The sequence below is a fragment of the Gavia stellata genome, chromosome 2 (assembly GCF_030936135.1).
Source record: "Gavia stellata isolate bGavSte3 chromosome 2, bGavSte3.hap2, whole genome shotgun sequence".
Lineage (NCBI taxonomy): Eukaryota > Metazoa > Chordata > Aves > Gaviiformes > Gaviidae > Gavia > Gavia stellata.
In genome coordinates this window covers 48,097,698-48,113,830 of record NC_082595.1, presented here as the reverse complement: position 1 = coordinate 48,113,830, position 16,133 = coordinate 48,097,698, and the positions used below count along the sequence as shown (strand labels likewise).

General features: G+C 44.9%; 1 protein-coding gene across 1 annotated transcript; it reads right to left on the bottom strand.

The window, feature by feature from the left end:
* Positions 1-1,380: 1,380 nt before the first annotated feature.
* On the bottom strand, positions 1,381-12,193 carry PERP (p53 apoptosis effector related to PMP22). Its single transcript, XM_059835153.1, has 3 exons — positions 11,983-12,193; positions 4,496-4,639; positions 1,381-3,859 (listed from the first exon to the last, which is right to left on the bottom strand). Exons 1-3 carry the CDS (start codon positions 12,191-12,193, stop codon positions 3,624-3,626), a joined length of 591 nt encoding a protein of 196 aa, XP_059691136.1. The 3' UTR covers positions 1,381-3,623.
* Positions 12,194-16,133: the final 3,940 nt, after the last annotated feature.

The following is a 16,133-nucleotide window of genomic DNA, read 5'->3' as shown; positions in this document are numbered from 1 at the left end:
CAATGATCTCAGCAACTCTTTTTTTGTGTGTGTAACCTTTCCTTTTAGTACGTGGGTGTTTTTGTTTCTATAGCGCTTATCACCATAACACCCCCCCCCCCCAATTATCTTGAATGATCTGTTACTACACTGTCTTGATTTATGCATGTATTCTAGGCACAAAAGTCCTTAGATGCAGGATGTAAAGATCAGGTGAATACTTCTTAAGAATTCTACCTTGTCAAGGAATTGTCTAAAAAATGAGTCACTCATTACCTCAACTAAAAATACAAAATCCCAGCGGGGTGTGGCAGCTGTTTCCCATATCCATGAGATTTAAGCATTAATCATCCCATTCGGGTCAATTAGCCTTCCCTAGCACCCAGTCATACACGTTTTTGATTGCTCGTAACTCTCCCTGAGACAAGACCCAAGGCTGCTCAGATTCTCCCAAACAGCTCTCTCCTCTCCAGGGTTGGGTTAGAATGAGCTACTGTGCAGCCTGAAGCTCACTGGAGTTGTTCAGGGGATTTTAGTGAGCACAGAATTAGGCAGCAGCTGAATACAGACTGGTAGGTAAACAAGAGTACAAATGTTCGTGTCAAAAAAATGGGCTTTATACAAACCCTCCAGTTATCTTATCTATTTAGGAAAATCTAAAAGGAACAAAAATATTTTAATTGTGTATTTAAAATCAAGAGTAATTAAAGGAGGGAGGAAAACCCCAAAAACTAAAAGAAACCCATGCAAGCCACCAGAATCCAGGGTGGTATGTGTGTTTTAAAGCTAAGACATTTAAGGAAAAGGACAGCTAAAAAAATCGGGAGAATGGTGAACCAGTCTTTCCAGAAATCAGAAGCCACAGGCTGGTTTAAGACAGCAGTGGCCGACAGAAGATTTGCTCTCTGTAAAAACACAGAGGGAGAAAGAGTTGTTCAGGATACAGAATGCCACTAGCACAGGGCTACGTACAGGCCATGCATAATCTGAGGTTAGAAAGGGGAAGGTTTCTTATCATGGGAGAAGTGCAGTCTTACACTGAAAATAGCAGGGGAGTACTCCATCTTTTTCTCCCTATTTAAAGTTCTTGATCAGTATATGAGATAAATGTTTAGGGTTCCCCCTCAAGTTGTGATGCATTTAAGAGGTTTTGGCTTAGCAAAGACTTTTCTATGACTGGCACTTCCGATGAAAGTGCACAGCTGTGTTTTGCAATGTGTACGCAAGCTTATTTGACTGGAAAATGAAGTTGTTGCCTCCTGGACATATAAGGTCTTTATTTTATTAACCTGACACTTCATGGATATTGATATTCACGTTAAGGGAAGTAAAGAATGGCTATTTGCTTGAGTTTATGAAATGAATCTGTGAACCACAAACAACACCAAGTTTCTACAACCATCTGTTAAAACAGCTTTAATTAAGCCACCACATTTGAAAGGAGTGCCACATACATTAGTATCACTTGAGAGTAATTAATGACTATTTGCAATAGCTTTCTCCTGAACATCTTCATTGTGTAACATGCTGGTTATCCTTCCACCCCTCCCAGTATATTCAGAGCCAAGTTTATTTTACATTTGTGCTTTTTTGACAAGTTATGACAATGCTTATAAAAAAAAAACATACAAAAGACTGAAGTTATGCTAAACCCTATTACCAAACCATTCTCCCTCTCATTAGGAAGGTTGTCCACTTTCTTACATCTTTTCTCCTTCTCAGCTTTAGCGTCCAAGGATTTTCCAGACTTGGGATTCTCTGCTGTGTTATGAATTCTCTAGAAAGTAGGTACTATTGTTACTCATGATACAGATAAGTCAGTATTCCCCACCAGTCAGTACTGTACAGAAAAAAGAAAAAAAAAATGACACATTTGTCACAGGATTCTCTTCTTCAGCCAGAATCATAAACACAGTTGATTGTATACATCACGACTGAGCTTGTAACACAATTCTGAAGTCTGCAGATGCTTACGCTCTCTAAAGTTATAAAATACAGGCCTAGAAGGGACCTTCAGAAGTCACCTGGCCTTTCCCCAAACAGGACCACATGCAATATACAGAACTACCAAATTTAAAAAAGTGTTACAAAACAGAAAGCTATACAACATATAATACAAGATGTATTGGGCATTGAAAAAGCTTAGTTTTAAATTATTTTAGCTTTACAATATGCTGGTTAATGCTTTATAAGTTCTATTTTGCACATGTGCATGAACACATATGCCCACACACTTACCCTCTCCCAAGTACTGTTTTCACAATACTAAGTAGTAAGTCCCCAGCTGCTTGTTACACAGACTAACATGCAGCATTTGCTTTCCACTCTACCTGTACCCTGCTCAGAAATCTGTCTCCGCTATAGCTACTTCCCCCATAGCTGGAAGAAGAGCTCCACAAATGAGCATCTTCCTTCTTCCCCATCTGAAGAAAGCTCTGACAAAGAATATAGGCCATAATTAAATCTGCTGTAAGCTGCTGCAGGCCCATGACCAACACAGACACAGGTCTGCCTTGCTGGAATACTTATTTGGAATGGCTGGCTCCAGAAACACAAGCTAGGAGCCAGCCAGATTCCTCCCCGAGACGGGTGTCTGTATGAAGTTTGCATACGTAAATTGCTCACAGAACTGCTTTTCTATTTTTACCTGTTATCCCTAGTGACTCACAAAGCCTCTCCAAGTTTACTAAACTCTGGAGTACCTACAGTGTGCTTTAGAAACTTTTGGAGGTTTTCAACACTTTATGCTAAGATTTCCCTCCAAAGCACACCTGATAATTAAAGCACTGCAGTTTTAAAAAGGTAGACATAAAGAACAGTGTATGTTTCTACTCAAAGGCATTTTCTAAATCAGCATCCCTCGAATACCATGTAAAAATATATGTAGTCTAACATTTGAAGGTTTATTGATTCTCTCTGTGACAATGTATATTTAATTATATGTGGCTCCATCAAAAGTCCTGCAGTGGCCACAAAAACAGCAGTAAGTGTTACATTAGGCACTGTTATACGCACCAGCTCCGTGCTTTAGAGGAGATCTCCGTCCAACAGCACCAACTGGTGGAAAATAAAATTTAATTTTATTTTCCCCTTAATTCAAATAGCTAATAGTCAACAATAGTCCAGTAACAGGAATGAGAAGAGATTCTTAGGCAGCAGGTGACTGCAATAGTCTCAGGGAAGTTCCTTCCTTGGGACTGACTTTGGTGGAAGAAAAAGCATTCTTTGGAAGGTTGTGTTTTTCTAGTCCCATTTAAGGCAATTTTGTCAGAGGTGAAAACAAAATAACACACAGGTCCCTCTAATGGTTGTTTAAAATATCTCCTCTTCCTTTCTACACTTGAAACACTACATCTTTATTCATAAGCAAATGTTTGAATAAAATAAGGATGACTCAACTAGTTGGGAGGGGAAGGAGCAAGTAAACCACCCAAAGAGAATCGACATGAGAATACATATATAATACTTCAGGTAAAAGCCATTTCCTTAAAGATGCCAGTGTTTTTACTAATTTATTGCCAGGGCTACTAAGAAATACTCTGGAAAAATAAGGTGGTTTTTTTTCAGTCTCCTATAATCGCACCAAATTTACATCAGAGGTGCTCCTGTTGTTTTGACAACTGTCTGTACTTGGATTTAATCTTTCAATTTAAGTATGGTGCTCTCTCTGGGGAGGAATAGTAGTAGGTAGGTTTGATGTTTCCCAGGACTTCATCTTCCCAGTTGGGGAGGCAGCAGAAGAAGAAAGCACAACCTATTACAACAACAGTGCTGGCCCAACCAAAGCCATAGGCCCAGCTGAACATATTATCTCCCGTCAGTGGAATTTCTTCTGTGAATTTCACTGGGTAGATGACCAAGCCTATGATCTGGAATGCAGCTAGAGAGAGAAAGAAAGAAAAGCAGGAGTAAATGACAATGAACGGTATTACCTTTCCCACTAAAAAATGCACCTGGAGATAACTGCATATCCTTTTAAGATATGTAAGGATTAGCTTCAGTCCTACAATCAGATCTGCATTCTTGCAGAGATACGTGACTCCTGGCCAAGGCAGATCCCCACGCCTATCTGGCTGCAGCAGCTACAGCTGACATTGCCAGGTTGCTATGGCACTCACCTGCATGCCGCGACCAGCCCTGTCCTACAGCCAGGCACCACGATCCCTGTGGAGCCAGCTACCTCCCACGTGTACCACAGCCCCGTCGCTCCTCCTCCCCTTGGGAAGGTGGGAAGCACCCGGGGTTCTCAGCTCCTAAGTCTTGGCATGTGACATGTAGGGTCAAAGGTGTTGGTTGCTCCCCCCCTCCGCTTTTGGGAAAGTGCTAACTGATAAAGGCCACTGGAGCTTCCCTAACCATTATCCTCTCTGAGCACAAACCAACCTTCCCTTGTTCCCCATGAAAATGAGTCATAAACCAAAGACAGCTTATTTATAAGGAAGGTGCCATCTAGTATGTTTTTCTGCCGATGCCTGTTTTACATCCAACATAACCTTGTCTTTTTGCTCAGCCTTACCAACAACAAAGAGCAAGCCTCCAATTCCTCGCACAAAGTTGAAGCGGAGTATCTCGATCGAGAACGCAATGACTGCGAGGGCGAAACAGATGACCAGGATCACAAAGCCAACGAGGTACGTGGCAGCTGCTGCTCTCCCCCATCCTTGAGAGAAAACAAGAAAGATGTTACACACAGCAGTGCACTGAACTGTAGGTCACTGCAGGCCTTTGGTTTCCTTTAATAATTTTTTGTTGAAATCCTTTACTGTAAGAAGCATGCTGTATGTCAAAGCAATACTGGATGCCTCCAAAGCGCACAGCTGCAGAGCAGGGAGGCACCATTGTTGGTGGTGCAGCACAGAACTGCCTGCCCACTAACTTGTCCTGCTGAAAAGAGCGATAGTGCAGCATGGCAATGGAGATAACACCCCTGAACTCCGTATCTGCAAGACAGCCACAGAAATCTGAACAGATAGGGCACACAACCGCTGAGAATGTACTTTATCATTACCGTACCTGTTCGACGTGCACGTGCAAGTTTACAAAACCACTTCCACGCTCGGGGAAGTGTAAGAGCAGACAAGAGGGTACCACCACAGGAGATAACTGCTGGGAAATAATAATGCTGTCAGCCTACAGCTTCGTGCCTGTTTGTTTATGACAAGAGTAATGCATGTGGAGCAAAATAACGATGACCAAAAAGAAATAGATTTGGAAAAGCTGAAGTGAGAGATGGCAAAGAGAAAGCTCTTGAAGATAAATACCTATTCACAGGTGAAAAACTTTAGAAACAGCTAAAATGTAGCAGGTGGAGGAGAAACAGCAGAATCTGAGGTAAAGTAGAGGAGTCCTCTTTGAATCATTACTTTGACATTTGACGGGACAGGGTGGTGCAGACTCTCAGGATCAAGCAACTGCAGGCTGGAGAGGCTCAGGCACAAAGCAGTGGCCTAGGGCCGGGGCAACAAAGGTAAGAAAACCTCCCAGAAAAACAGCTGACAATTCCCCTTTCGAAGTAACACGGGCTTGTGAAAAGGCCCTCATTATGGCCAGACCCTGTCCTCTTTAGAAACCAAGCAGGAGTTTAGGTGAGCCCAATGCAACCAACAACAAGCAAAGGTGTTCCTGCCCCGGAGGCAGGATACCTGCCCACACGGGCTACTGCTTCGTTTTCCAGTCAGCTGTCATCACAGCTCACTTCCCACGTCTGCGTAACGTGGGTTTCTACTCTCACGTATTCAGACAGAGGTAGGGCCCGATCCCGAGCTCCCTCTAACGTAGGAATAAAAAGAGCAGCAAGTGCTAGGTCAGAACACTTTCCAAAAAAACCTCTCTTTCGGAGATGTCTGTTCCAACACAGCTGAAGTGGCTCTGGAGACACCCTGCTTTCAAGGTAGCCTCCGTTCTTTCTGTGCAAAAACTAAGAGGAAAACGGCAGTGAGGCAGAGAACCTTTTCCTAAAGAGTTAAAACCCTCCACCTTAACTCACATACTCCATTAGTTGCATAAATGGGTTAAAACTAGTAATTTGAGACAGAGAATGCAGTAAAACTATCTCAGACACCTCTACTATGCACATCAACTACCCTCTGAAAGCAAAACATTGTTTTACAGCTATTTTCATTAGATCAGTCTGAACCGGTTTCTTTCCTCCCTGTTCCAATAGCAAAAGTGAAATACAGCAGCCATCCGTCAGCCAGATCTAGGCCCAAAACACCCAACCACCACCACCGCCGCCACCTGAAGATAGTCATGCTGGCATAGAAAGGGTAAGGAAAAGGGTTTTCTTTCCCCTATCCCTTCTTGGAGCTACGCAAGTGAGCAAAAACTTTTCAAACTAGTTCTCCTTCAGCCAGTTGTGTGTGTTTCATACGCCTTCACTAAGGGAGTGCTGTGGGGTGAGGAGGGGGGAGGACACCCAACAAGCGTGAGGAGATTAAAGCTACATCAGTGGTCCGATAAAATCTTTTCATACAAAATATTCTCTGATGTACCTAATGCAGGTACTGGATATTGTCTCCACAACAGGATTTATTTAGGGGTAATGTATATAAAGGGATATTTAACCATTACACACAGCCAGCCTGGAAATGTGACTCAGACTAAATCACCTAGCAATGCTATTTATCAATAGGTGCCCTATTCAGAAAAAAAGTACAACAAGAAGAAGGAACTCTTAGTTATCAAAGCACATTCCCTTTCAGATGCATCACACATGTTGGCACAGTGTAGGAAGCTAAGCCTGGCATCTGCCTGATAAAATTTAGGTTGCAAACTCAAATACACCTGCAGGTTAGACACCTTGAGGTTTCGTGCAACACAAACATGACATGGAGAAGATACAAGCTGGAAAGCCCCCAGTGTGCTCTCTGCTATTTCCATATCCTCTGTGCTTACTTTCCAAGTGTAACAAGCTTTTGGATACAGGTCAGCCCCAGCTCCACTCACAGTGATTTATTTTCTTGTCTCTGGTGATATGAAAGTGACACCACACATAGCTGTAGGAGATGTCTTGTCAGGAAAATTAATATCAAGCCCCGCTTTGTTTCAGGTCTTCAGAAACAGGGCAGTAGTAGACATGACCATTACGAAATTAAGTGGGGATTTTTGCTCACATGTGACAGAGCTCAGTGCTGGTGACCCCATACCTTCCTCTCCTTCTCCTGCTGGATTATCTTCTCCAGTGGCAGTTATCAGCAGGTTAATACTGATAAGACTGAGTCATAGGTGCTGGCCATGGCACTGGATGGATCTACTCTCAGCTGGACTAGACAACAGCCATCAAACGGCCAGCCTGCCACATGAGCACTGGTAGGAGTCACGGGAAGAGCAGCAAAAAGCTCTGGACTTGTATAAATACACAATGTAAGAGAAACCTCAAAAAAATAACCAGAAGTCTTTTAATAAGTGACTGATGGGAGATGTTGGGATGGAAGGCTGCACCCTTACCAAGCATAGGGTGCAGCCCTGGCCCACTTCTTTCCCATACAAACTGTTGCTACCCCCACCAACAGTGAGAGGTTTCAGTGGAAGGGCTGCTGCAGGGCTCCGACTGAAACTGATGTTTCCCCATGCAGGATCCGCCTCATCCCCATACCTATCAAGTCAGGCTTTCCTGCCTCCTCCTCCTAGAGACTCCTGAGAGCTGGCTGAGCCCCTGCAGGCACCCCGCTCTCCTGTCTCCTTCTGCACGATCCTCCACCTACAGCTCCCAGGAGGGGAGAGGTGGGGGTTTACACTCTCACTGTTCGCTGCCTTAAGAGCTCGAGACACTTGCTCACACTCACGGAAAGACAGATCATCCCCAGTTTCTAGGTGGTTTGTGCTCATAAGTACCTTATAATCAAAGACATTTAGCCAAAATTTAAGTTTTTCATAAAAATAGAAAATCTTTAGGTCCCTTCATGTGGCAGAGAGAGTATTTCTTACTTAAGATAGGCATAAATATGATGTCTGTTTATGAAATCAAAGAGTAACGCCACAGTAATTTGGGGCTGCATAAATAGGAGAGCAGAAGAACAGTTGGAGGTATTAGTGTTCCCCAGGTCGGCTTTGACTCAAAGAAGAGTTGTGTTATTTGCATCTAATTAGCAGAAAAGTATTTATCAATTAGGTGGTGTTGAAAGAACACTAAAAACTGTTAGGGGCTGAAGGTCTATAGTTATTAGGAAGGCTTAAGGGTTTTATTATATATCTTGATTAATGATGACTATGGAAAGGAACTAAGCTGCAAATGTTATGCAAATAATTAGGAGGGGTTGGGATTATTTAATGATGAGCATCAGTAATATGTTGAAATTAAAAAAAAAGTAACAGAGCCTTAGTGTTAGCTGTATTTCTTAATTTTATTTGGCTGTGCCTCAGCCTTAACAGGGAGGAGATGGAAGCTCTACAGCATAGGACATTTAAATACAGATTTCCCTTTAGAAATTAATAAAAGGACCGGGAAAATAGTCTAGCAGGAAGATGAACTGCTACAGGATTTGAAATAACAAGCCTTTCTCATCTTTGTTCACTTATTTACAAAAGCAGAAGCTAGTCTGTTAGCTTGTGAATAACTGGAATCTTAGGGTAGATGTTTCTACCATGATGTGCATAGATGAGACATTTTTACACTGTAGCTATAATATTTTTCTGTATATAAATCACAGTAGCAATTCCTGTTTGGCCTTGAGAGCTCATAACATAGAATACCCCAAAAATACGCTTTTGTTGACAAAACAAAGGAGTAGTGGACTGCAAGCAAGAGAACATTGTCAGTAATATGTTCTTGCTCACATAATATGCAAGCTTCCATGGCAGCACGACTGGTGAAGGAAAGCTATGTGCATACCCACCACAAGCACAGGACAGCCTAGAATCAAAGGTTTGCCAGGAGAGCTGCTTGGGAATTAATACTGGGAATCACAGCTCTGTTTTCGTTTCAGGAGTGGAGGAAAAGTGATTGCTGTAATACCAAACCATTAAATAAAAGCCCACTACTACAAACTTGGCTTCAGCCACTGGGCTCTGCCTGGAGCTCAGGAGGCACAATTTCCAACTTTTAACGCCTGCGGGTTGCTAGCAGTGAAAGTGCGCCTGCCCCGGGGCCAGCCAAGCCCACTGGCAGGGACACCAGCCTTGCCTGCTCACTGGGGTCTTTTACTGGGGAGTTTCAGCAAATGCTTTCTGGGTGTAGACAGGGACACCAACTGCTAACACCTCTTCCATTAGCATTTGTTCCAAGTGCCTGCACTCAGCTGACACCATAAACTAAGTTAGTTTCTCTCGAATACATCCTGGCATTGTAAATCAGACAGAAGCATGCCTGAAAAGAGGCGTACTGAAAAGATAAGCATACCTGTAACATTCCTCCTTTATTTACCTGGCCCCTCAGTGAAGTCGACACATGCACTCAGCTTCACCAATAATCTGTGGTATCAAAGTCCATGCCTCTAAGGACACAGGTACAGTGGCACAGCCATGGTGAAACATGATTCACAAAGGCTGGGCTCCTACTTCTAGGTTCCAACTTTTTTTCTTTTCTTTTGGCACTTCCTAAGGATCCAGATTAATGCTTCCCTTTTTCTAGGTCAGCTGTTGTGTACTTAATGAATACCAACTGTCTGTTAGGAATATAAGAAAGAGCTAACCGCCATGGGATCACCTTTACTGCACACATACACACCCGTCTTTTACAGTGATGATTCAAAGCAAAGTCGCTGGGAGCAGCCGTTCAGAACTAGGAGGACACAGCCACCCACAAAAATTGCTCTTAAATTTACGGCCTCATCACTATAAAGACAACCACCCTCTCCAAGTAACCACATTGCAAACAATCCTTGTCATATCTGATGGCTTACAGTTTAATCCTGCAATGGTCCAGATTAAGTCATCTTGAGTCATATTATAGTGCAGTACAGCAGCTCTGCATTGCAACATTTTGATAATATACGGATGCTGCCAGCCAGGTACTTCCCAGACGCAAACCAGTATAGAGCTCTAAACAAAATCCTTCCCCACCTCCCTACCAAATGACATCCCACTCTTTTCCCTTTCTACTTCTTCCTTCTCATGTGGCATTTGCAAATGTGCGTTAAGAAGCAATGCAGTTTAAGAGACACTCCTATTTGCAAATCTTTGTTTGTCTGTTCCTGCCCCTTTTTACCCCCATTTAAAATAAGTGACTCGCCTGCTTTTTCTCCTCTTCTTCTCAGTACACATGCCGGAGTTCAATTAAGAAACTGCCTAATGGAGTTTTCTGTTAATGGGGATCCGCTCTGAAGTTTTCATTTCATCAGGAGAGGCACAGGATGGTTAGTGCATAGTAGTTGTTGTATGCAAAACACAAGTTATGCATCTCAATTAATTAACTTTTCTTTTCCTGCAGCAGTGCTGTAAATGCCTGCTAGGCATTTTTTCCTTTGTAAATGCCCTCACCTATTTTGAGCCTAATTGAATTAGCATGGAAAAAAGGAAACTAAATCAAACCTGAACACATGTTACATCCTGTTTCTAGATGTAAATAGTATTTGAGTAGACAGTGGCATTGATGTCATGAAAATTAGAGAAGAGGCAAAGTCAAGTTGGTCCAAATAAGCTAAGGATTTAAATAAATTTTGGCTTAAATAAACTGAGGCTTAAATAAGCAAAGTCAAAGATACTATTCCTCTTTGGCAGCTTGTTAACTAGAAAAAACAGCAGAAAGTTGCTTTTGCCCCACAACGCTCTGAGCTGACACAAAGCACACACCCATCACTACTCAGGGACATGAGAAGCAAATTTCAGGAGCTCTACTGTATTAGCACTTCTTCCCTCTGCAATGCAAATTTCAGCAACTCTGCACTAGCTTTTCTTGCCTGTCTAATGGGGGAGACGGATATTTTTTGTCACACTAGCCAGATTTCTTCCACCTACAGTAAGACCTGTAGTCATCACCTGGCTGAGAAATGAAGCCACTGCTCTTGCAATATATTCAAGATTTAGCTTACACACGAGTGTTGCAATGGAAAGCTTCTGGAAGTCAGTCCGCCGTGCTTGGGCGGCAAGGGATCTGCGCGGGGCAGCAGTCCCGACTCTCCCGGCTGAAACACGCCCTTCCAGCTTCCCAGTCCCCAAAGTACCCTTGTCCAGGATCTTAAGGCGGGTCTGCTTATTCGTCCAGAAGTATTTTGTTGAGGGAAAAGCAGATGTAATCAGACCCACATGTTCTAGCAAAAAACCAAAAAGTCCCCCAAAAACCGAGAAACTGGGTGTGTGCTGTAAGACTATTATGCTGGCAATGCCAGATATAAAAGCAGCTCAGCAAGTTAAAACAGAGGCACAATTATCCCCTGATTTAGGCCTCAGTGCAATAGAGAGGTATATTCAGGAAATGGCATTTTTTCCATCTGCAAACCCACATCAGGCCATTTTAAGCTGCAGGTCGGGAAGCATCTGAATATCCGAGTTCCCTTGGCCAGGCAGGATTAAATTAAGGTGCTCTCTCCTTCCAGAGGGCTGGGGGGAAGGCAGTTTTGCTATCATCCAGGTGTGGCTCTGCATAGGACACCCTGTGTGAAGGTTTCCCCACTCACCATCTGAGCGGTGAGACCACTGGCACAGGGAGGGGGAAGCTGGCCAGTGCCAGGCAAGGCTGCTGGGACCACAGCCTGCAGATCACTGGGAGAAAGCAAACTGGAGAGCCGAAGGGACTTGTGGTCACTTGGCTCTCTTACTTCGGTTGTAAAAATAACTTTTTAAAAAAACCCCAAACCGACAACACTCTGGCTTCTCAGTGTTGCACCGACAGAACAGATTTCTCTGAAGCAGCCTGAGCCCGTATTTCTCTGCTAGCTGAAGCCCCGAAACAGCACTAGCACCGGTTCTGCACGGGAAACCCCATCCCAGAAAGCAGCGGCTCCGCAAGGGAGGTGGGGCGACCACTCACGGCACTAGCACCCACCGCTCTCCAGCCACCGCCCCTGGGTGCAGCTAGTGGCAGGGGCCGCGGCCCCGCGGACGGAGGGCCGGGGGCTGCCCGCTTACCGTAGTCCATGAGGGATTCGCAGCTCCAGTTGAGGTCCTCCTCGCCCCGCGAGCAGCTCTCCCACAGCGACGCTTGCTGCACGTAGGGCTCCGACTCGGACTCCAGCCAGCCCCTGCCCGCCAGCGCGATGATGCCCATGATGATGGCCAGGCCCAGCAGCAGGGGCAGGAGCCACCTGCACCGCCAGCAGGCGAGGCCGCACACCACCATCCTGCCCGGCCGGCGGGGGCAGGCAGCGAGCCCGAGCGTCGCGGGTGGGGTGTGGCGGGGACGCTGCGCCGGGACGGGAGGCTGCGTGCGTGTCGGTCCGAGCGGGTTTTTAAGGCGCCGGGGGAGGAGGGAGTCCCACCCACATTCCTCTGACTAAGCCTGGCAGCGGCGGCGGCCGCAACCGGTGGGGCCGGCGGAGAGGAGGGGAGAGGAGGGAGCGCGGGGCTGGGCCCCGCTCCTCGCTCGGCCCCGGCTCCCTCCCTGCCCCGCCAGCCCCCGTCCCTTCACTCGTCCTCCCCGGGCTCAGCCTTGCGCTTAACCCCTTGCTGGCTGCCACCCTCCCGTGTCCGGACCCGCTTGTCGGTCGTGGCCGCGCCACCCCAAAACGTAACCACAGCAAAAACTTCAGGTTCTCGCCAGGGTTCACAAGCCCTGCCCTCCTCCCGAGTGTTGACGCTCATCTCCCGCCTCTCTGTTCACTAGACAGGCAGACCAGCGTTACCCAGCATGGATAACACCAACGATGTTAGCCACTTCAGGTTCCAAAGGCTTGTGATAAGTTGCTTTGCAGTCGAAATGATCAACTTCTTGCCCAGTTTTGGGACAATTTTAATGCACATGAGAGGAAGAAAGAAAAGTGTTATTTGAGGATGGGAATGTGCCATTGTTAACAAGGAAGCCATCACTTGTCTGGCATCGAGCTCAGCATCAAACAAAGGCACGTTTCCTAATGGCTGTCTAATGAGTGCTTGATTGCAATTGTGCTCTGGCTTCCAACCAGGCTGTCTCAGACACGGTCCAGGAGTGGCATTCAGGACCCATGTGCCCTCATCTTTCCCCACCTCATGTCTAGAAATGCACCCCCAAGGTGATCAAAATGAAGGCTTCCCCATCACATGGCATGAATGAACACCTACAATTTTTGTCATGGCAGAAACTCTTCTCCACAGTAAGATCTACATACCTCCCATCTTGTCATCCCATTGCCCCGCACCAGTGCAAACTCTCATCATATGAGCGGACATGTGCCTATCACAGGACTAGGGGTGCACGCGTCTTGCGCACGTAACTCACACACATTTGGCCGAGTCTTGGAGCAGCTTCAAGGCCTCAGCAAAGAGGTCAGTAGGAGGACAAATCTTTGACGTCTGAAGGGCTGAAAAAGAATAGCAGGTAGGGGGTATTACATGGGTTTCATGGAGGATGGGGGCATTTAAGTTCTTATTGGACCGCATCAAACGGGATTTTGTCACAGCCGTGTCAAACATGCTCAGACTGTGCCTAATGTCAATTCCTCAGAAAGATACTCAGGGGAGGTGTTCTGTGGGGAGGGATGGTGAATCTCATTTGAGTAGCAATTGCTGGCAAATGCCAGGGACTGGATTGTGATGAACCCAAACAATAAGATGATACCACCATAGCCGAGTTGCAAATATCTCAGGCAGGTTACCTCAAACTATCTGGAGTTTCACTAGCCCTCTCTCAACATCCTCCTCAAAGTTCCCACTGGAGAAATCTAGAAAGATGCTATATGTATCTAGAAAGCATGTACTGTATGTACTTGTTAATACAATGTGAGTGGAAAAATAGGACTGTGAGAAGTATTAATTCTGTCAATAATAATTAAATATAAAATTTCTGTTAAGTAGCTTTAAAAGATTATTTGTATATTTGCTGCATAGCATGCGGCTTTTCAAAGAGTGCAAACGAAAAGCTATAGCTATGAATTATTGTAACATTTCCTAAAAACTGAAAAAAGGGTATTTTTAAGCTGACATTTTTAAGAATTTCCAGTTTTGAATACTGTTGAGGGACTACTTGCCACTTAACTGTCTCAAGGGCTTTTACTGGCAAGTGCATATTGACTGGCAAAATAATGAAGGGCTGGTTTTAAGATCTAATCTAGCTTTAAATCACCTATTTTGAAAAACTAATGGCCTGCATATTCCTGCATAATAAGTTGTATTGTGACAAAGTATCAATTTCCTGTTTAATAATATATATACACACATACACACCTATATATATACTTTTACACACAAATACTTTTTGTTCATAACTCCTCTTCCACCCTTCAGTTATTGCCAGTGCTTCCTTGCAATATCTATTCAAATCATATCTACCTTTGTATTATTCTTGAAGCCTTGATTACCATAACTTCGTCCTTTTCAAATCTAACCAAATCTTCAGTACCGCACTGCAACCAAAAGATTCTTCCTCCTTCATTCCTGATGGGTACCGACTGTTCAGGTTGCATTCTGAATTTATTATAAAATAGAGCTGTAAATAAATTTTGCCTGAACTACTTGCAAGCATGATTCTTCAGCACACAATTTTTGCATAAAGGAGAAGTAAGGGCAGAATTGGACACCATGATCATCTTTTTTTGTCCCTATAGCAGCGTGTCATTTGGGCAGTGCCGAGAGGTGATTTTCCAGCAGTCTCACCATCAGCACTCAAGTCACCTCAGAAGCAGACACAGAAGGTATTTTCTTCAGCACAAAAAGGGAGAGCTGTTGGAAGAGAGGGAGGTTAAATTTCATCCATTTTGCAAGAAATAGAGTAGGAATGCACCACTCAGGAAAGTGCTTGCTTCATCACAAGGTCAAAAGTTAGAGAGTTCCCCCAGTTCAGATGGGAGCGTCGAGCTGGCTGCCATTTTCATTAGTAGCATTAATTGTTTTCCCAAGGCTGTGCTGGCACCTGGAGCGTCTCAGCGCCCGGACGCTGCGGTGGCTGGGGGGAGCACGATGAGAAGCACCGAGGGCAGCCTGGCCCCGCTGTGCCACATCACACCAAACCCCTCCAAGCCCACCTCTGGCATTAGCAGCTCCTGTCGGCTACCCTGCCGCTCCCAGTGACCCCGTGAAGAGAGAAATGCCGTCTTCGCCTTTGTTTTTAAACCTCTGGCTTTTAAACAACTGGGAAATCTAGCTGAAGTTAAACGATATGGCAAAGATTTAGTTCTGTGTGACTGAGGGTCTACAACACAGTCAATGAAGTTACCTGCCTTCAGTCCCGATGTTGCTTGGATTTAGTAGTGAGGAAATCTAGCAAAGTAATAAACCAGTGCCTCCTGCAGCAAAGCAGGCAGCTCCAGCAGCATATGTAGTTTTTCTCACCTCCAGGCTGTGTAGCCCACATCTTCACAGAGACCAGATGGTAGGAGTCAGCTCTGTGGGGCTGCAACAATACACGCATGTAAAACATGTAGTGCTATGATCATGAAGAAAAGATGCCCTAATACGTAACAAAATAAACTGGAGTGTTGCTTTGCTAAACAACCAAAAATGTCTGAATTTATCTGGGCATTCTGGACCAAGCTGCCCTTTGAAAAGTACGTTATCTTCGGCTATGAACACAGCTATGTGTTCTGTAGTTATTATGAAAATCTAGGCCCTTTTCCCAAATTTTTCTTTTACCGTGGAACAGAGGAATCACAAGCGTCTTTCACCACCACTACAATTACCTTCAATTGTTTATTATGTAAATAATTACATAATGTCATAATCTTTGGGGCTCTATAGCAATATTTTTTCTCTGCCCTTCTAGAATATGCCCCACTAGTAGGCAGTGCTTTATGTGGAGTAAATAATTTACCACTGCTGGCAATCATTCACCCAGCTATCAGAGAAAACCAAGCGGCGCTGAGTGAAGGTGAGGGATCAGCTCCAGCCCAGACGGGCACGGCTTTGAAATGGGCCAGCGGGAATCCACAGGCTGGTTCCCAAGGGTATGTGTGGAGGGGGGACATGGTGGGCAGCACAGTGCCAAGGGCACCCCTCCGCCCTGCTGCGGGCAGCTGTGGAGCAGGGCGGGGGGGTCTCCTCAGGGCTGGGGTTCCCTTTCATTTTCCCATTTAATCTGAATATATTTTTTCTAGCCTGTTTACCTCTCAGCTAAAACCATTAGGAAAAAAGCAATGTCCGCAGACTGAATA

Bases quoted from the DNA above. Each gene is read 5' to 3' on its own strand.
- PERP (XM_059835153.1), bottom strand. From the start codon at position 12,193: ATGGTGGTGTGCGGCCTCGCCTGCTGGCGGTGCAGGTGGCTCCTGCCC. The intron at 4,640-11,982 runs GTAAGCGGGCAG...TTTTCTCTCAAG, and splicing joins CGAATCCCTCATGGACTACG to GATGGGGGAGAGCAGCAGCT. The intron at 3,860-4,495 runs GTAAGGCTGAGC...TTCTCTCTCTAG, and splicing joins AGGCTTGCTCTTTGTTGTTG to CTGCATTCCAGATCATAGGC.